The 20,316-nt window shown below is 44.0% G+C and overlaps 2 protein-coding genes across 4 annotated transcripts in view; both read right to left on the reverse strand.

The window, feature by feature from the left end:
- The window catches only part of PTPRB (protein tyrosine phosphatase receptor type B), a 65,479-nt gene extending 48,581 nt beyond the window's left edge, over positions 1 to 16,898 (reverse strand). The window contains exons 1-4 of one of the 2 annotated variants that reach the window (XM_076332887.1): positions 16,817 to 16,898; positions 15,114 to 15,506; positions 6,252 to 6,490; positions 315 to 591 (exon numbers count right to left, since the gene is read on the reverse strand). In XM_076332887.1, the coding sequence (XP_076189002.1) occupies positions 315 to 591; positions 6,252 to 6,490; positions 15,114 to 15,506; positions 16,817 to 16,871 (964 nt within the window). In that variant the 5' untranslated portion in view covers positions 16,872 to 16,898. Of the gene's footprint in view, positions 1 to 314; positions 592 to 779; positions 834 to 6,251; positions 6,491 to 15,113; positions 15,507 to 16,816 lie in introns of those variants that run through there. The other variant, XM_076332876.1, reaches the window with a different exon arrangement.
- Positions 16,899 to 17,613: 715 nt separating this feature from the next.
- PTPRR (protein tyrosine phosphatase receptor type R) overlaps positions 17,614 to 20,316 on the reverse strand; it is a 154,827-nt gene continuing 152,124 nt past the window's right edge. For both annotated transcript variants that reach the window (XM_076332911.1, XM_076332902.1), the window contains one exon: positions 17,614 to 18,824. In XM_076332911.1, the coding sequence (XP_076189026.1) occupies positions 18,731 to 18,824 (94 nt within the window). In that variant the 3' untranslated portion in view covers positions 17,614 to 18,730. The remainder of the gene's footprint in view (positions 18,825 to 20,316) is intronic.

The raw sequence follows: 20,316 nt of genomic DNA on the forward strand, positions 1-20,316 counted from the left end.
TTACGGGCTACTACTTCTTAAAGCTGCTGGATGGCAGCTTAAGGGAGAGGCAGAAACGTACTCCCAGCACTGACCTAGTCTCCTCACAGCACCTTCTCGTTTCAAGCCTGCTGGGTTAACTTCTGGCAGCAGTTATTCCTGGCAGCGGGGTAAAGAGAACTCAAGCGCAGGATAGCTATGTTCAGCAAACGCTGTAGGTTTACAGTAGCTGTAAATGCATCGCCCTCCTCCTCTTACAGCCGTCCGAAGCAAGGGGACGGGAAGGAAAAGCCCGGCGTCCCTCCCCGAGCACCTGCCGTGCCCTCCGCCCGTACCTGTCTGCACGGAGATGTTGACAGCCTCCCCGTCGGAGAGAGGCTCGATGCGGAGGTGGTACCAGGTCCCGGCCTCCAGGCCCCGCAGGATGCAGCCGTAGGAGCCGTTGCCCGTGGGGGCGGGCTGGCAGCCGGCCGCCTCCCCGTCCTCGGAGCGCCCGGTCAGGCTGAAGTTGCAGGCGCGGCCCGCGGCGCCCCACCGCAGCCGGACGCTCTGCCCGGCGACGCGCCGCTCCGTCAGGTTGGCGTTGCATCCCGCCGCCTCCCCCGGCGCGGCCTGCGGAGAGCGGGGAAAGCTCTGAGAGACCTGCCGGGCTCCGCCAGCCGCCGGTGCCCCGCTGCGCTCACCCCCCAACCCCGTCCCCGCTGCGTGCTGTGCCGGTGCGGCGCAAACCCGCCTGTGCCCCCCGGGCTCGGCTGGGACCTGCGAGGGGCGACCCCGCACCACCGCCCCCAGCCGCTCACCTTAGTCAGGGCCAGCGCGGTCCACAGGGCGAATCCCGCTCCATAGCTCAGCATCGCCGACAGTTTTTAACCCCGAAAACCCTCGCGGGGAGGGGAAGAGGGGAAGGGAGGCGACGGGGGTGGGTGCGGGGTGGGGTGGGGGGGTATGAAGAACCGAAGTGACCGCGGCGGGCCCCGGGGGGCCCCCGCTCCCCGCCGGGCTCCGCGCGGCGGCCGCCGAGCCCTCTGCCGGGCCGCCCGCTTGCTGCATGCGCTCGGGGCTGCCCCGGCCGCCTCGCCGCCTCTCTGCTACCGGGGTGGGGTGGGGGGGCTGCCCGCCGCCCGCCCGCCCGCGGCTGAGGAGGAGCGGAGGAGGCGGGGGAGGCGGCCGCCGCTTCCCACGCTGCCATTCTGACCCGGGCTGACTCTGCCGGAGCCCTTCCCGCCGACTTCCGCAATCAAGAGGCGATTTCCTCGCGTCTCGCTGCGGGGGGCGAAGCGGGGCGACCCGGGACCTGCCGCCCGCCGCCGTCCCCGTGGCCCCCGATCGGGGGGCGCGGGGGGCGGCGGCGGGCGGCTGGACCCGGGGTGCCGCCCCTCGCTCCTTGTGGGTCCCACCTTCCTCCCGGCTCCTCTCCCACCCCACCTCCCTTCCTTCCTCGCCGCTTCCTCCCTATGTCGCTCTTTCCCGGGGCTTCTCTCCCCGCGCTCCTCCTGGCTCATGGGGGCCCCTCAGGCACTGCCGTTGGTGGTGGGGGGCGGCAGCACTCCCGCCTCACGCCGGCTGCACCTCACTTGACACCACCTTGCCTTGCCTCATGGCTGCTTTGCCTTGCAACCGCCTCTCCTTGCGTCTGCCTTGCCTCATGCCCGCCTTGCCTCGCATCTGCCTCGCCTCATGGCTGCCTCGCCTCATGGCTGCCTTGTCTCATGCTTGCCTCGCCTCGCCTCGCCTCATGGCTGCCTCGTCTCATGCTTGCCTTGCCTCATGCTCACCTCGCCTCATGCCTGCCTTGCCTCATGGCCACCTTGCCTTGCATGCCCCTTCTCCTCACACCTGCCACCCCTCATGGCTGCCTCGCCTCATGGCTGCCTTGCTTCGTGCCCACCTCATCTCATGCCTGCCTCGCTTCATGGCCACCTTGCCTCGCATGCCCGCTTCTCCTCATGCCTGCCACCCCTCACAGCTGCCCTATCTCCTGGCTCACCCTCCTCTTGGCCTCAGCCATCACTAAACAGCCATTCCAGCTCCCGTGTCCCAAACATTGACGGTTTTCAGGTTTAGCCACAGACCGCCAAGGCCGCCTTTCTCTCCCCGGCCCTGCAGCACTGCGACCGGAGGCATTGTGGCAAGGAGACTCCCGGCAGAGCCTGACGCAGAGCTGCTGCCCGCAGCCCCACATGCTGGCGGACGAGTAGCCCGTCTGTCAGCGGCCAAGTTATCTCAGCTTTTTGTTTTGTTCCGCAACGACTTGTGTCCTTGAAACAATTCCTTCCCACATCCCCTGAATAACTCCCAAGCTAAAATTACACACACCACGGAAAGCAAGAAAGTCTCCCTCATTTCAGACTGCACCAAACGAGCTGTGTGCAACTCCGAATCCGCTGCAGCCGCAGCACAGCTCTCTGTTTCTGTCATGCGTGCCCATTTCCTTCTTGTTCAGGTTTCAGCCTCTTAAGACTCACGTATATGTGTATGTGGGGTGGGGTGGGGTGAGGGAGAAGAAACGTAGCTAGAAGTGTTTTGGACCTTCAGATACTCAAACAGACAATAACCTAGCAGCCACGGGATAAATTTGAGATTGCATAAAGGGGGAGGAATTTGACATTTACTTTCTTCACATGGGAATGGCACTTTTCTGCATCTTTTGGTACCGTATGATGCATGTGGGATTTTAACTTTTAAAAGCAGCACCTCAAGCAACTTCAACACCATCTCCGTTTCACTTTTGCCCCATTTTAGGGAGAAAAAGGTGCTAGGGTTTACAAACGTTAGCCTGCCTTTTAGGGGAGCTGCTGCTGCAGAATTTTTCTGGGCATGAACCTATCAAACAACATACAAATATCTGAAAAACCTTAGCTTTCATTCAGAAATTCTTGTTCAGAAATTCTTGTTCAGAAACTGAAGCTCTGAGCACTCTTGGGTGGTACCCACACCTGTGGAAAGCATCATCTGTCCCAGTGGAGCTCCATGCCTGGTCCTCAGAACATGGCACTGAAAGTGTTGGGCTTCACTCTCTAAAGGCTTGGGATGATTAATAATGTCATGAATAATACCTTGTGATGATATAAATATGTGTTGATTATTATGCCATTCTCAAGCCCATTGGAGAACAAGGTCTCCCCTGGAAGAGATGTTTTACGTACTTCAGACAAAAGGAGGGACCGTGACCCAAAGAGCTAGTACATCCATAAACAAACCATTGTTGGAAAACACAAGGTGTGTGTATTACACCTAAACTGGGAGTAAAATGATACAGGTGTCTTGTAATCAGTTCATGGTGTGAGATTTCTTACAGCATAAATTCATCTTTAGATGATTGTGCTTTTAGGACCTAATGGCATAAACCACACCAATATTTTTCCAGCACTGGAGAAGAGCAAATCTGAAGGCTTATCAGGATGTTTGGATTACTTCAAACCCCTCTCTGAAAATGAGAATATTTGGAGTAACCTGCCTTTTCTTGGAAAGTGGAGCTCACGTTGTAGGGATTTTTGAAAACATCCATAATCTGAATTTGCAAGGGAGATGTAATTCAGATATGTAGGTGCAAATTAGTTAAGTAGATGTAGCATATGAAAGTAAAAAAAAATCAGTGCAAACTTATGTCAGGAAAGATGTCAGGAACTTATGTCCAAAATGTCAGGAAAGAAATTGAAACCACCACAAGTGAAATTTAAAGACCTTGGAAATGTCTGTCTCTCCAAGCTAATGTAAGATAATGTGTGGAGAAAAGGGATGTTGCTGCTTCTCAGCATTGCCCATAATTTAGAAGTTCCTACTTTATTACTCTTATTCTTGCTCTTGTAAAATCTTTAAAACAACTCTGCTATATTGGTAGGGAAGTACTGGTTTATTAAGGGTTTTGAGACTTCCTTCTGTACGTTATCCAGCACAAAGCTGCTGTAAGGGTAAGGTCTACCACAGATGTCTATGCCAGCACTGGCATAAAACAGGAGGGGTCCACAATTCACTGGTGGCAATATATTTGTATGGAATAGCCAAGATAATACGAGTAATTATTTCCAGACTGAATAAATTGAATAAACGGGCTTTTAGCAAATCAGCAGTCACACAGCCTTTAACACTTACCCATCTGTGTGGCAAGCCAAAAAACTAATTAAAAAAGAAAAAATTAAAAAAAAAAAAGAACTGGAAGTGAGTTTTGGGAGTGGCCGGACGTGTCTCTAATAGCAGGCTCCAAAGTCCCTTTCAGACACTTTCCCAAGGTTTCCTGACTTCTTTTTTTTAACACCAACCTCTCTCTCTGTCTCTCTAATCAAGAGGAAATGGGTTTTGCATAGCTTTTGTCATGGCTTGAAAGTGCAAGCTGCAGTTTTACTTGAAATCCAAGGCTGCTTTAAACCAAACACTTTGTTTGATTGAAGTGTCACCATTGTCCCCCCCAAAATGGGTATGCTCACAGCCAAATAACATCAAGGCTTTACTTCTACAAACCAGAGGACCTAGCTTGGGCAAATGCAGTTCATAGAAGGTATTGTCTTCCTAACAACAATACTCAGCGCTTACTTAGTCTATCTGTCTTCAAAGTATCATGTTAAATCCGGTTAATCCTTTAGCGTCCCGCTAGTTTGACAAAAATGTTTTTAACTCCACTCTAAAGACAGGGAAACTGACAGATGGAGGCCAGAGATTTTCAGTTTGTGTGTCTAAATTGGTGTATCTAGATTCAAATGTCCAGACTCGGCTGGAGGCTCTAAGGGACAGATATTAATGAATTTTTTTTTTCATGGATATGCTCAGAGTGCTTATCATCAGGATTCTGGTTTGAAAGCTTTGACCTAAGCAACTTGCTCACTGCAAATCATGTGAATCAGGAGGTGAACTGGGGTAGGAACACAGGAGGCGGTAGCTTCACTTCAAACGGTGCCATTTCTCTAGCAGTGGTGGGATTATTTAGTAGGAGTGCTGGAGGCAGTTTGGGTAATACCAGGTTATGTAGGACATTTCCATTTGGAGGAGACCACTGTTCTGTGCAGGAGGAACGCATATGGACAGAGGGCATGGGGAAATAAGCTCAGCCTGCCTGCACCAAGCCAGAATAATCATATTTTAAAAGAACCATCTGCATCAGCTATGGAACAGGGTGCAGTGCATCCATCATCCGCTCAGTCCCTTCCCCTTATCAGCACTAGAACAGCAGTGTCAGGATCCATAAACCTTTAAGTTGGTTATTTGGGTCAACATAGTCCTGGGTGACACTACTTCTCTTTTCTCCCTGTCTCTAGTGATGCTGTTCATACCAGATTGTACAGATTGCTCTGTCCACAGCCCTCCCAAATACAAAACACATTTCTTAGTCTTATCGGCAGTAGCACTGACACCCAAAGTAGTAACTGAAACAACATGTTTGCCTGCCCAATACATTGAGTGCAGTGTCATCTCCTGGAGAAGAAACCACAGGGAATTTAGGGGTTTTCAGTTCTAAACCACTATGCGTTGATAGCGACACAGTGACCAATAATGTCCTGCACGCTTTAGCTCTAGCTGCCCTTGCACATTTTGCCAATGGTGATTCCAGATTTGCTCTCAGATCACTTAACTGTGCCTTGCAGAAAAGGAAGACTGGAAACTGATGTGGAGATACTGAACACCCACCGTTAGCTCCTTCTATCGATGGGGCTGGCATCCCCGTTCCCCTCCTCTGCCAGGGCTGTTTGTGGTTGGACAGAGCAGAGACCAGGAGGCGTCTGTGTCTCCAATCTGCCTATCTGTCAGTAGATAAGCTGGCCAGGGTCAAGGCCAGGGTTCCTTGTAAGGCAAGCTAGAGCATTCAGATTTCACTTGCTTTGATCTCTAAACCATGTATGGAATTGTAGGACTCAATTATCCTAAATAAGGTCATAAAACATACTGTGATTCTTAGAGCTAGACCCTCATGTCATGCAACAAACCCATGGCAGAGCCTAAGTCACTGAGAGCAGATACCCAGGCTCCTGTGGCTCCTGCCACATCCATGAGCTTTCCATTGCTCCTCACGTATCCTAAGCATTTCCCTCGAGCTTAGAGATTTTCCCAACGCATTGTGCACACCAGGATTGTGCTGTACAGGAGAGGCAGAATTTTTCTGCAGCAGTGCTTCTAGCAAAGAGCACTATCAGCGTGAACAAAGCATCCCATCAAAATAAAGAACAAAGCTTAGTCCTGTAGCTGTTTTTTTCACTCCACGAAACATCCACCTGTAATAGCTATCAGGCTCCACAGAGTGGAGCAGGCTTAATAAAAATCAATCAATAATTCTTCTGCCTTACCTCTTCCGTAGTGCTAGAGTATTGAAGGGTAGTTGTTGGAATCCAGGCATTCTCTGTTACTGCAGATTTCAAGTCAAAGTAGAGATTTTCAATGAGATTTTTACTGAAGTGTTCAGTCACATTTCTGATGAACATCTCTGTGCTGCTCTTCAGCAGATTTTCAGGCCTAGAGGTAACGGCGTTTAAAGGGGGGGATGTAGTTCTAGTACTCCATACAGAAGTGTCTGCATCTTGGAGATCTAAGACAAATAAAGGAAAGTAATTAAAATCAACTTTACATTTTTATAAACAATTCTTTATATGCCAATAAATGTGGCTGATATGACTTCTAAGTAGTTTAAGTGCACCTGTCAGTTCTATAGTTTTTTGTTTTCAGTGCAAACATCTTTTGCATCAATACCAAAGTCTGTACAAAACAAAAGCAGGAAAAAATTAATTTCCCTGAACATTCATACCATTCATTTTAAATACAGTCCATCATTGATTCTGAAGTGAAGGGTTGTACTTTGTCATTAACAGCACAATGTTTTCACTCATAGCTTTTTCACTTGCTTGAGTCTATTGAACAGCATACAGTTTCAGCTTTATATGGCCAACCCCCCCCCTTTGTAAGTACATGGGCCAGATTCTCATCTGCCTGTTGTTGGTGTAAGTTCAAAATCTGGCTTTGTTCAAGATAATTTGTTCAAGATAATTTGTTCAAGATACTTTTTTGTTCAAGATATTTGTTCAAGATAAGTTCCTTGTGCCCCCATGGGACATTCCTCTTGCATTTTTAAATCAGTCCCATGCAGAGACCATGCTAACCTCTGACTGCTCTCTTCCCAAGGTTCAGCTAACAATCGTATCAGTTAACTGAAGTGTCTGCAAATATAATGGTGGATTTGCTTTTTTAGTCACGTATCCTTCAGAGAATGCCAAAGTTGCAATTAGAGTGCAGGAAAGATTTTACTACACATTTTTCCTCCACATTTTCATGGCTCTTCCTCCCCATTGGTATGTATTTAATATCCTTTCTTTGTGGCTGTGAGGGCAGGGTTCAAGCTGTGGTGGCCTCTACATCTGGTAGCATCACATTTCAGCTAAGCGATTGGAATTACTCACTGGCCCCTTCTCCTCACAAAAAGCTGCCCTGCCATTGCTGGAGCACAGCTAGTGTGCATTGGCTCAATGCCCAAGACACTTTGTCTGTCCTTGAACTGGGGTCTCCAGCATGACAGAACCTTGTTTTGCTGCTGAGCCACTGGGCTGGTTGCCATTTATAACAATTTTAGCTCACAAACCCTCTAAAAAAAATGTAATGACTGGGTTAAATTGCAGCAGAAGCTTCCAAATGTAGTTACTTGGTGTGCAATTATGATGTCTTAGCAGGCCAATGTGTGATTACCTCTTACCCAAAGGATCAGTGGGTGAGCTTCCATGAAGTCAACATGATGGGTTTTTTTGTATATGTGTAAATATATATGTTAACATGTTTATATAAAGAAACTTGCAGTACTGTCATTTGCATCCAGAAATAAAAGTGAGATTGTAAGCCCTTGTAAGAGACACTTTCATGCAAGTGTTTCTGTGCTTGACAGCACAGTGCGTTCACCTGGTATGCGGTTTTGGATCCTCTTGAAAATTATTGGTTTGCTGGAATGGGTTAATACCCACATTAAATGTTTCCCCTCCTTTTATCTAACTGTGCTTCTCTGGGAATAAAAATCTCCAAGTCTCCATTTAATTACAAAAAATGTTGATCAAATATTTTTCCAAATCAAGGCACTGAAAACAATACTACAGATCCAATTCTGCTCTCTCTTACACCTGTGCAAAGGGTTTCATTGAACCCTCAGGTCTGGTCCAACAGCACATGATCATCCTCATGCTGCTGCATTTGCAGAATCCCCAGCAGAGTGCCTATGGTGCAGAGTCTGCTGTGGTCCTACGTCACATACCTTCATGGCTCCCACCAAAAGGAGAGGGAAGAGTCTGGCAGGGGCAGCCCTGTGCTCAAGCTGTTGTCAGCTGCTGAAATAAACCCATTAGCTAACACAAGTCCAGACGTAGTCTAAATTCCATGTCAGTCATTGTTCCTGGGGATCTCCTATTAGTTGGGGGTCTCTGAAAGTCTGCGGTAGGCAACTAGAACTGCTAGCCCCAAGGACTTGGAAAGAATTAGGCCTTCTGGCTCTGTGCCTCTCAGATATCTCCAACTTCAGCAGGGAGTAGAACTTACTGATAGAAAGGCAGCTAAAAAAAAAGTACATCTGAGTGGTCAGCAGCTGCTTAGGAAAAAAGGTCACTCAGTTGGGTTCCTAAATATAGATTTACACACCCAACTTAAAAACACATTAAAAAAAAAAATCTTGGCTTTATTTACAGACAAATAGCAGCGATTCCAACAGGAAGACGTTTGCGTTCCAGTGCAGTTGTGCTTTAGGAAAGCTGCTGCTCCATAAAAGGGAAGCTGGTGCTGCCAGCAACATTTACGGAACTCAGCAGCCAGGGGATAACCGGCACTCCTGGTGCAGGCGCCGAGGGGAGAGCTCGACCCTCCTGGAAGCGAAACGCTTGGTCCTCAGAAATGTCCCATCAGCCTGAGGAGGTACCATGAACAAGCACTTGGTCACTGCACAACCCAACTCCTCTTGTTAAGCTCCAGGCTACCCTGGGTTTCCAGCTAAAGGATCTTTCCCAGCAAAGACTGTCATTTCCTTTCCATTTCCTATGGATGGAAATGGCTTGCGCATAGCACTACTGGAACTTCAGATATACATACCAGCACTTTCCATGTATCCTACACTGGACTGATTAATAGGGTTCATATCTGCCCTCACTTCAAGAAAATCAGGATCCAGGTTTATATTCTCTAAGGAAAGCCACTATGGTCCTAGCATAAGGACCCTCATAGGCCTTCTTCAATAGCAGGCACTTATAAAAGAAAACTGCATATTTTAAGACCCAAGCAAACAGATTTCTACACAACTTCAGTTCCAAATTTTTAAACCAGAAAAAACTCACCTCCCGTCTGGACATCAGTAAAGTACACAGGAATCTCAACAGTGGGATTTTTCAGAAGTGTTTAGCATTGTTCTAGCAGTCTCTTTGGAAATCGGTCATAAAACTGTTCATGGGAACAGAACTGCAGCACTGACACTGCCGTTGATCACTAGTGGCTGAATGATATACAGTGTGTGAACATACCATTGTAATCATCAGTAGCATACCCAGGAGGAATTATGACATTTTGACTAAGCGCATATTTCATCCATGGGGTGTACTGCAGACTGCATCCATCTGCACAGCAGCAGGCTGCTTACAAGAAAAGGAAATCCATACATTTTGCATGTATGATGAGCAAAAGTGCTGATTAGTTGTCAAGTACTGAGAACCCCACAGTGGTGCCTTCAGACTCAGACGAGCCAGCATGGTGCAGCTTTCTGAAATAGCTTGCATCGTACCAATCTGCCTGCCCTATTAAAGAACAGTTTCAGAAAACTAAGGCTGAACTGCTAGTGAAACATAAATGAATCAGATATCTATTGTATAAGAAAAAATACTCTGTAAGACAGCATCTAACTCACTGACAGCAAGACTTGAAACTAGAAGGGGTTGTTTTAAGTTCTCTGTATGTGCAGGACAAAATGAATTATCTTTTTAGCTGCCTAACTACTTGTAAATAGACTGCAAAAATAAAGACTCTATTTAAAAAACATACTTCAGATTTCTGTTGTATGTACGAGTGTGGCAGATGAACAAAATCCACTAAATGTCCTTTCTTTCCCATTCAATGTAGACCTTTTAAAAACAGTAAAATCTATGCTACTTCAAATTTTTTTGCCTTCTTTATCTGAAATGTTGTAGAAGTTAGTGATGTTTATATCTCATGTTAGAGAGGTCAAATGTCTCCAAACTCCAGTCTAATCCTGAGCTGCTCCTTTACTTGCTTGTTTTTGAAATGCTGAAGTAGCCACTTAAAAGCTCTTTCAGCACCAGTGGTAGCAGAACATCCCAGATAACTATGGTGATAATACCATAGCTCTATCAGCCCTATTTCTGACACTCTGGATAGCCCCAGCTCACCATGAAGTGGATTTTTGGTCACTGAAAGGTATCTAGACTCCATTAACTCCATGGATTACATCTTTACTGAAGAGAGCTCAGGAAGGTAGCTACTATGTAGACACCTAGGACTTGGTTCAGTTGCCTAAACATGGTTGCTTAGTGCAACCTGAACTGCCCTGGGGCATCTGAGACATCTGCTCAGGGCTCTCATAGCACCTATGGGAAACCTGTGTCTTTCTGGGTAGGCAGTCAGAGGTCAGGTGGGATATCCTGGAGCATCTCAAATGGCAAAAAGCACCTATGTTGAGACAACTGAAATAAGCCCTTCCTTCAGACACCTACATTCAGACACCTAGAAGCTGAAAATCCACTCCAGCTTCTACACAGAGATCCATACAAAATAAAGGGAGAGAATGTAATCATGAAAATTACCAGTATAGGTGTCTGGAATTGGCATCTTTGTTAGCACTAGCAGAAGATGAAATAGTAAAGCAGGACTTGCAATCCTCCTGATTGCTCTGGGAAGCTGTTCATATCGTTCCATTTTTTCCCTATGAAAGCAGCTGAGCTGATTTTGTTCTATACTCTCTGTGCTGTGGCTCACTGAGACTTCGAAAATTTACGAAAACCAAAGGCCTAGGCTACACTGCAGATTTTTCCATTTCTTTTTGCAAAATGTAAAAACACATTTATCTTTGAGGTTTTGTCAGTATGCTATTGGATTGTGTACAAGGTCTTGTAATTATGTCCAAGGATCTGACATTGATGCCTTTCTTTTTCCAGGTGGAGCTGAGCAAAAGTGGTCAGCCATGTATTGCTTTGACCTAAGAAAGAAGTTTCAAGTCATTTTTGGTATTTCATGGGTTCACATAGACGTTAGCAAACTCTTTTACTTACAAAATCCTATAAAATAATAATTCAGGGAGATAAAAATGGGTTTGAGTGAATGTTTTTTAGGAAAAAAGTTGTGGGTCAACTCGAAGGTGGAATGAAAATATTGATTCTCACTGTTCTAATTTATCCTGGAGAAATTTGTAAAGGTTACACACGCAAAAATCCAACCTGTTGTGAACCTATGGATGGATTGTTGCAGTCATTACAAACACTAAAGGTGTGGAAAAAGTAAAGCCCAGAGATATTAACATGATCGCAAAAATGGGTAAGAGTTTCTGCCTTTTCTGTGCTTCTGCCACCTTTCTTCGGTGCTCTTCTGCTTTCCCAAGAGTGCCAAGAAGATGTACGTGTCTTCTCTTGCCATGTTCTGCAATTGCTACTGCTGCTCCAGTGGTTCGGAGTGTGCTCTGAGCGTGCACTGCTCTGGTCTCTTCTACCCTCCATCTCACCCACTGAAGTGTCAGCAGTGGGATGTGAACTCAATAAGCTCAGGTTCTGATATGAAGCAGGTAAACTGAAAATGGGATAAGGGGAAGAGAGAAGCCCACGTGAAAGAGAAGACACGGGCCAGAAACTGGGGTAGAAAAGGAGGAAGGGTTGTGGAGGTAACAGTTTGAACGTCAGATGGCACATCAGGCTTCGGCTCATACATAGTATCTGATATTTTGTCTATTTTAGACTGCAAACAAAACGAGATAAAAAGATGCTGTATTTGTTATTTGAATTCCTTGTCCAACTTGTTTTATATCTTTGTAGATCCCACTATGGTTCTTAAGTATTTGGCACATAACAGTAAGTAATAACACCATTCTCCTCCACAAAGTCAACTACTGTTTCAAATGGGGCTTTGTCTTGATATCCACAGTTCTAGAATTTTGCAGCTACAATTCCTTCAGGGGATGTCCCAACTATGTATGATATGGTAGAAGAGAAATGCAATACAGAGCATCATATTACAAAACAGTTCATGTCACCTTCTGCATCCAGACTGCTCTACAGGCTGTGTGACAGTGTCCAGATCCCGGTGAATAACTGCAGCATACAGCTTGGACTTGTGTCTCCCTGTTTGAAGTCATTCTCCACTTAGTGAATGATTTTTGATCTGCAGTGGTTTTGAGGCTTGGTAATATTCGGGGTGCCACATAGCATTGCCTCTGTTCTCTAATTGGATATTTTATTGAAACTAACCTACCCAGAAGAAAAGAAGCTTGTAAGAACTGCTTACACAACTCAGAAGTGACACCAGCATTAGTGTGTCAGCATTAGCGGTGCTCTGGGTACTTTCCAGACATACAAGAGGAAACGGGGTTTGTTCCGCAATTGTTATTTGCATGCAACAATTTTTGCTCTTTTCAGTCATCCTGCCTTCTACCCCTTCACCTTCCCCATTTTTTCCTCCTCCCCATTTCCATTCCTGTCCCTTCTCCTGGATCCTGGGCTTAGAGAAGCTCTGACCTCAACAGCCGGCTAGTGAAAAGAAGGCCGTAGCACTACAGAGACTATTTCTCTCTCTGCCCAGAATTTGCTCATGAATTTGATGAGAACTGAAGTCTCACCATCCCAAGGGAGATTGATACCTCGTGGCCCTTCTTCATGTTAGCTGTTTCAGCCAGAGGCCAGATTCAACCACGGGTTTGCGTGAGAAGGACTGTCTGCTGTTAGATTTAAAGAAGTGATCGCTGACTGAACAGAGATGGGATACATATTTAAACTGATCCTGATTTCCACAGGGAGTCCTTTAGGTCAGGATTGTAGCAAAAAATGTATATCCAAACACATCTCAGATGGCTGATTTGAAATCCAAATCCAAGCTCAGACTTTCCCCAGGCTCAGAAAAATCATGCTTGGCGTTTGAGTTAGGTCCAGAATAAAAGGTAGTTGCAGTTGTTGGGTTTGGAGCTTGTACTATATCTGGGCTGATAAGATGTTTGGGATGCAGTTCAGGGAGTTACTCCTTTGCCAAAATATAACTATTTTTATGAGTACTATGAAAACAAAGGGTAAATTATATCAAAATATGGTGTTAGTCAGGAGTAGAAAAACTTACAGCCGTTTCAGCTCCAAAGACTTTGCTCAGTTTTTACTATCTTAGCTAAATATAGACTGAATATGTTATTTTAGGCTGATCCACTGCTGCTTTCACTTAAAGTAGACAGATGTTCTTAGAAGACTAATTTTACACATCCAACACTGAAAATTTTGACATGCATATGGACGTCAAGACCAGCACTGTGGGCATTAGATTTTGTTCTTGTAGTACTTATTATTATTATTATAAAAATTAATCTCTTTGCACTACTTCAACTCTTTATGAGTTGCTTATATACCTGGAATTCTTAGTTAGGTATTGAGGATCATAATGTACTGTTGATTTTTCAGCAGAGCTTCCCAGAACTGTCAAAAAGGAGATAACTGACACAGTGAGACTCTTAAAGTGGATCTACAGGCCTGTCTATGGAGAGAATTTCAGGAAAATTAAGGTAAATTCATTAAATGACTGAGCACAGTAAATAGATGAGAAGGTGCTTTAATACCCCATGACAATTGTCTTACTCATTGGTCTTAAATTGCTTCTCCTCTGAGGATGATTAAGAAAAAGATGTAAGGTTACTTTAACTCTGTTAGGCCACACTTCATCCAGCAATCTAAAGAAAATAACACTGCCTGCGTAACTCATCTTAACTTTTCACGGTGTCTTTGAATAACCAAGCCATACTCACCCTATACACAGGACTTCAAATGATTTTGCCTTTTTAATCTCTAAAATATATGGGAGGGCTGGAATGGCATCTTGGCCAGTTTTCCATTCCCTGATTCTGCAAGCTGTTCTTTCAGACCTCCACTCAGGTGAGCAGTCCTGCTGCTGTGAGTAGAGTTCTGCAAGTGCAAATTTGCTGAAAAAAATGGTACCCTGCTTTACAACGAATGGGAGGCTAGAAAGGTTAGAAAGAACAAGGATTTTTTTAAACATTCTGAAAACTTGGCCATGTGCAAAAATATTGGGTCATAAAACATTTTTTTTTAATCCTGCAAAGACAAGAATAAATTGAGCGTTCCCCAATAAAAAGCTTAACTCTGCAGGTTGTTCTTATTTACCATGAAGAAGTGCTTAATAGCGCGCAAGAAGAATGTCAACAAGATTGTCAGGAAGGATTGACAACAGGACGTCAAGGAAAGTGTTATTAAGCAGTACTCAAACCGCTCTATCTTCCCTTTTGCTATGGATATGGTAACATATAACCACACAGGTGTATCAACACATCTATAAGTATGTGCACAGACCCATGCATCTCAAAGTGCTATTGCAAGAATTTCTGAGATTTTTGATTCAGTTCACTATTTTCAGGATTTTGAGTGTTCTCATATATATTGCATCTAAGGGAAAAGTGACACTGTGTAAACACGTGAATGTGTAAGCCATATGTCTGTTCTAATCATGCATTTGGGTTAATCAGAGAAATAATTATGCATGTGTTTGCTTTTCAGATGTCTTCTTGCTCTTGACAGACTGAATCTGGATTTGTATGATAAAATGAATGGGGAGGAGAAAGACTTCTATACATCCATATTTTTTAAAAGTACTAGGAATTAGTACCCACAATTCTGTTTAAAAGTGAAAAAGGAAATGACACAAGAATAGTGAGCTGAGCTTACACATAAGCACTTTGATCCAAAGATTGGGAGTAGAGAGAAGGAGAGACATCCTGAAAATATAAAATGGCTTAAAAACCCCACCAGTTATGAGAAAGACAGCACTCATCTCGGCTGTTCTGTTTATGGTTCTCTAAACTCTTTTCAACTATGAAAAACATTTTTCTGTGTGAATAAAATATCATCATTTTTAACATTTGAGCTAGCATAAAAGAGACATTTTTGTTACCAAAACTTTCAGGATACTTCCTTGAAGGAATAGCTCACCTTGCTTTGAGCACAGATTTACATAAACAGGTTTTCCCGTCTCGCTGGCTTCTAGCTGCATCCATGTATGAAGGTATTTCTTACTCTGCTTGGCCATTACCTTCTGACCTTGCTTTGTGAGAAAGAGCGAGCTGTTGGCCACCTTCAGGAGCCCGTCCTCCTCGTGGCAAGTCCACCTGACTGCCTGGGGACAATCAACGATGATGCTGCGAGATGACAGGGCAGAGCGTGTAGAGATGCTCAGGCACTGGGCAGATTTCACATGGAGGAGCCTGTCATCTGCCATCCACTGCCACTGCTGGTTGAGGTTGGTCATATTGCACTTTTCCATAATGACTCCTCTTTTTTCTGAAAGACACTGCTGTTTCTGGACATGGATAATCAGAAACCCTTCTGGAAGAGGAAAATTCCAGAAAAATACAATAGATTACACATAGTTTTTTATAGATTACACATAGTTTTTTAACAAAAAGCGAATTCTTGATGATTTAAAATATATCAGCAAATAAAGCTCTCTTCCCACTTTCTATATGTTGAACTTTTCATGAACTTTCCACATGTTGAACCTATTTTAAAACAACCCGAACGTACAACCCACATGATGCAAGTGTTGGTAATGTAAAGAGTGAGAATGCAAAAAGCAAACTATTGTGGCAAAGGTCACCTTGACCTTCATTATATATAAAAATGAAGAAAAAATTAAACTGGATGTAAAAGAAATCCAAGAACTATTAACTTTAAATACCAATTCTAAACACCCCACTTCCCCTACTTGAAAGCATACAGAGATCTACGCAAGCTCTCAGTCTTTTTTCTGTTTTACAACACAGTCTTTTTACAATATAATTTACTGTCTGGAAATTGTTTTAGTAAAACTCATAGTGTTTCTGAAGAAAACACATAGGAGGACATTCCCAAATCTGTATGCCTCTCGGTGCCTGTGCCGTTACAGGAATGGAGGCTCTTTACTGATAGGAAGTACATCTATTTTACTGGATTTACTCCAATGTCTCTAGTCGTTAGTTTTGTGACCATCCTAATTCACGTTAGATTAGTTCTTTGTGCCACCACGCTTAAAGATCAACACCAAATACTCAAATGAAGAGAACTACAATGCATTCATCAAAAAACCCCAAAGTTACCAACACAAAATCCATACTTGTTATAGAACACGGAACTGGATATTTCAAATGCAGCCTCCCTGCCACATCTTGTTTCGTTTTTTCTCTTTTTATAATCTCAGTTACTCAAACATTTCCAGCCTCATTAGTTACAAAGTGCTAAACCCAACATGTGTATTTATTTCCCCTCGTTGAGATTTGTCATCTCCCTGTTTTTACAGACCTGGGTATTTTCTAACTAAGCATCACAGAAAGCTCCTGGCTCTGGAAGTTTCACAAAGTAAGAATAAAAAATAGGAATCTCCCCTTCGAAGAGCTTGTCCCAAAGCTCAGCTCCTGGGTTGTCTAGCAGGAGATCTTAAAAAAAAGAAGAGGTATCTCCAGCATAGAAGGAGACAGTTTATTTTCCTTTGGAAAGAAATCTAAACAGAACGGGCTACGTTGGCCCTGCCCCCCATTCCTCTTGTATGAACCCAAGCAAAGAAGTGACTCGGTTTTTGTAAGTTGCCAGCTGCCCCGGAGGGCTCTGCTCGGCGGCAGAAAGAGCAATACGGCAGGGGGGAAGTGGAGAGAGACACTTACCTGAGAACGTCAAGGCAAGACAGGTAGAAACCAGGACGTGAAATAAAGAATCCATTTTCCCTCTAGCAACTCTCCATGCTTCTCTTAAAAAAACCCACTTCAGATAAGTGAAGCGAAGGCTAGGAAGGAAATGTGCCTTCACAGGGGGAAAAAGTCAGTGACGAGCACTTCCTTCTATTCAATTGTTTTGGGGAGTTTTACACCACTTTGTCCTTTCATATGATTCTTCAGAGTTTACTAGTTGCTTTATTTTGGAAAAATACAAGCAAAAGAGAGAGGTTTTCAAACACCCAAACACTAAAAGAGATGATGTTGAATAAAGAAAAGGGATTATACTTTTGTGTAATTCGTTGCCTGTGAGATATTACAAGTCTGCAGGTGATCTGGATGGTGCTGTATAAGTATATACTGTATTATCCAGGGAACAAACACACATTTTTTTGTAACTATATGTAATATTGATATTGATACTTCTAACTCCACAAGTTCTAAAAGCCAAGTGGAGAGGGGGAGGAGAAGGGGAAGAGGAGGAGGCAAAGCTCTGAGGTCTGCACCGGGTCTTACAGAAACTCCCCCTGAGGGATCAAGCGATGCTGGTTTTGCCTTCCCATCAGGTGATCCACCTTGCTCCATGTCAGTGGGAGATTGCCCGTGTCCTCTGGATTGGCTCTCCAGTGGTCTGAAGCCATGGTGGAGGCTAACCAAATTGTACTGGGCTGTCCCTGTTTATGGGGGTACAAGAGCGTGTGGTGCATTAACTACTCTAGGCAAGAATAAAGACTTCAGTAAATATTTTATATCAAGTGTAATTTATTAGCAGTATGAAGCAAAGTCAACATCACTGCATTAAAAACTCATTATACCCTGTAAACAGACCTCCCAGTGCTGTAAGTCATAATGCCAACTTTGCATTTCTCTTAAAAACAAACTCCTACTGAACAGTAAAGGAAACAGTCATAGCAGCATTTTCTTTCTTGTATAACCTGTCGTGGAACAGTTCATATCACTAAAGGCATCTATCTCTTACTGAAAGAGATAGAGCAGATAAACAACTTAAGCAAAAAATCCCGTATTAATAAAAGACAGACAAATATTTAAAATCCTTACCATTTAATATATGCTACAAAGTTTCTTTTAAAAGTAAAATGACTTACGCAATTTACAAATACACTGGATTTGGGTCTGTAGCAGAAGCATGTTCTAAGACAATCAACAGTATAGGGTAAATACATACACACTGAATAACAGACATTGTGCTCTGCAACTGCTCTGTAAGACCTACAGTAAATACACATTTAATAGTTAATAGTATGAAGAACATATATTTCCATATAAAATATTAACTGCTTTTGAATATTTTCAAAAACAAGACTCAATTTTTTTATTATCTCATCTTCTTTTTTTTAATCCATAATTGAAGACTTGCAATTTTAGCAGCAAGAATATTATGTGGCCAGGAAACAAGCTCACCACATAATCAGTAATAGCACTTTACAGTACAGTTGACAGTCCATTCACAAGACAGTTTGCAAACGTTAAAGCATTTATACACTTGATAAACATTTCTTCTGTGGAAGTTCCAATGTCCATCTGACTGCAGCAGTAGCACATACATACATTCCATATGGCAGATATCAGTATTACAGAATTTAACCCACCTTTAGACATATACGTGAAATCCGTGTGTAGTTTCAGTACGGTACCTTCTTTATAAATCATTTTTGGGAAGCTCACAATACATTCATATACAGTAAGGGTCCAGAAATCTCTATACTTTTGCCAAACCGTCCACAATCCTTTCAGAAGTTGGCCTCAAAGCCGCTCTTCCCACTGCAGTAAACTTGAAGAAGCTGCTGGTAGGTAATGAAACAAATTACCTCGAGAGACTGACATTCGGTTTTACCGTCCTCGGCTTCACTGGACAGCTTCTGCAGAAAGTCTGCTTTCATACAGACTCAGTGCATGGTGCACAAATTCATACTGTTCGCTGGTCTGAACCATTCCACCCCTGAAAAGGAAATATTGGAATGAAATCTTATTTCTTATGAATGCAACAACCTCCAGCCCCTGCCAACCCCATGACCACCGGATAATGCAAGCCCTTTTCCCAATTTTTGACTTGAAGTTTGCTTCAGTAAGTGGGAGATCTGCCTGAGCAGAAGTACTTTCTTCATAACTTACGCCATCCAGCACATGCCCAGCATGAACCACCATTCCCAATTCTGTCAGGGTAAGAACTAGAGAGGAAAACATCTGGCATCTACATTGTTAAAACCGACATTTCAAATTCAACACATTCATAGAGAATTTTGCTCAGTCACTTGGGCAAGGAAGGCTAGATACACAGATGCAGCATTACTATTGATGGAGCAAGGGAGTATTCAGAATCTGGCCTTTCATTTTTGTCCTTTACTGAAAATGTAACCTTTGGTGACCCTCAGATCGCCTGTGCAGAGAACAGCTCTTCCTGTCCTCTTTCTAACGCCTGCAATGCATCCTGTCTGAACGGCAGCCACCTAAGAAATTTTACAGCAGTGACTCATTTCAGCACCAACAATACAAAAGAGCTTAACTCGACCATAAAAAGGACTAGTTACAGCCAGCTTGGATTAGATGCCTACGTTTAATACATTAACCTGATAACAATCCCTCTTTCAGGTCTAAGTATGGGGATCAAGTCCAACATCTCCAGTGCCGATTGCCGTGTGGTAGGAAGGGGATGATGTCCTACAGGAGGTAGGTGTGATTTTTAGTAAGAGTGGTACCATTCAGCTCTGAAATTAAACTGAGCCTCTTTCTGACAGTACTAAGGTCTCTCAGGTCTCACTTCTCGTGGAGTGAAGCCTCAAGTTTACTTAATTCCACTTTTATTACCTCCTCTGCCAGGGTATTCAAAGCTACCTACTCTGCTTCTAGAACCAAGCCCCAGTTCATCCTCAGTGTACCCTGGAGCAGCTAGTTGCCTTTGGGGGGATGAAAGAGTATAGTGGGAAGGAAGACATTAAGATGTGTATTGTATTTGGCTTCAGCTAGATCTTCATTGAAACAATCAAATTCATGAGGGATTTGGATCCAGAGCAATGTCGAAGCCAGGCATCTTACAGGAGAAGGTCTGACAAACCCCCATGTGATCTCTTCAGACACCCTAGGGTCTACTGATATACAAAGCTGTATGAAAAATGGTAAAACTGCCTCAACAAGTATTGTCCTTTAGCATTAGAGAATGTTATCTACAACCATAAGGTCCTTTTATTTTCCTCAGTGCTACTGGATGGTTAAATGGCTGTGGCAGGAAAAACATAATTAAAATAATACCTACTTCTTTAAGCAAGTAACCAGCTGTCTCTGCTCCTCCAGTGAGCTCGGGCAACTGTAAAACACCTTTTAGTGAGCTGCATGTCTGTTATGATACGTTATTCCTAGGAATTAAATCACAGGCCCTTAAATGGTCCCATCCGGTGCAAATGCAGCAGCCTCTTGGCTTTGCCAACAGACATCCA

Source organism: Aptenodytes patagonicus, chromosome 1 (assembly GCF_965638725.1).
Source record: "Aptenodytes patagonicus chromosome 1, bAptPat1.pri.cur, whole genome shotgun sequence".
NCBI classification, from domain to species: Eukaryota; Metazoa; Chordata; class Aves; order Sphenisciformes; family Spheniscidae; genus Aptenodytes; species Aptenodytes patagonicus.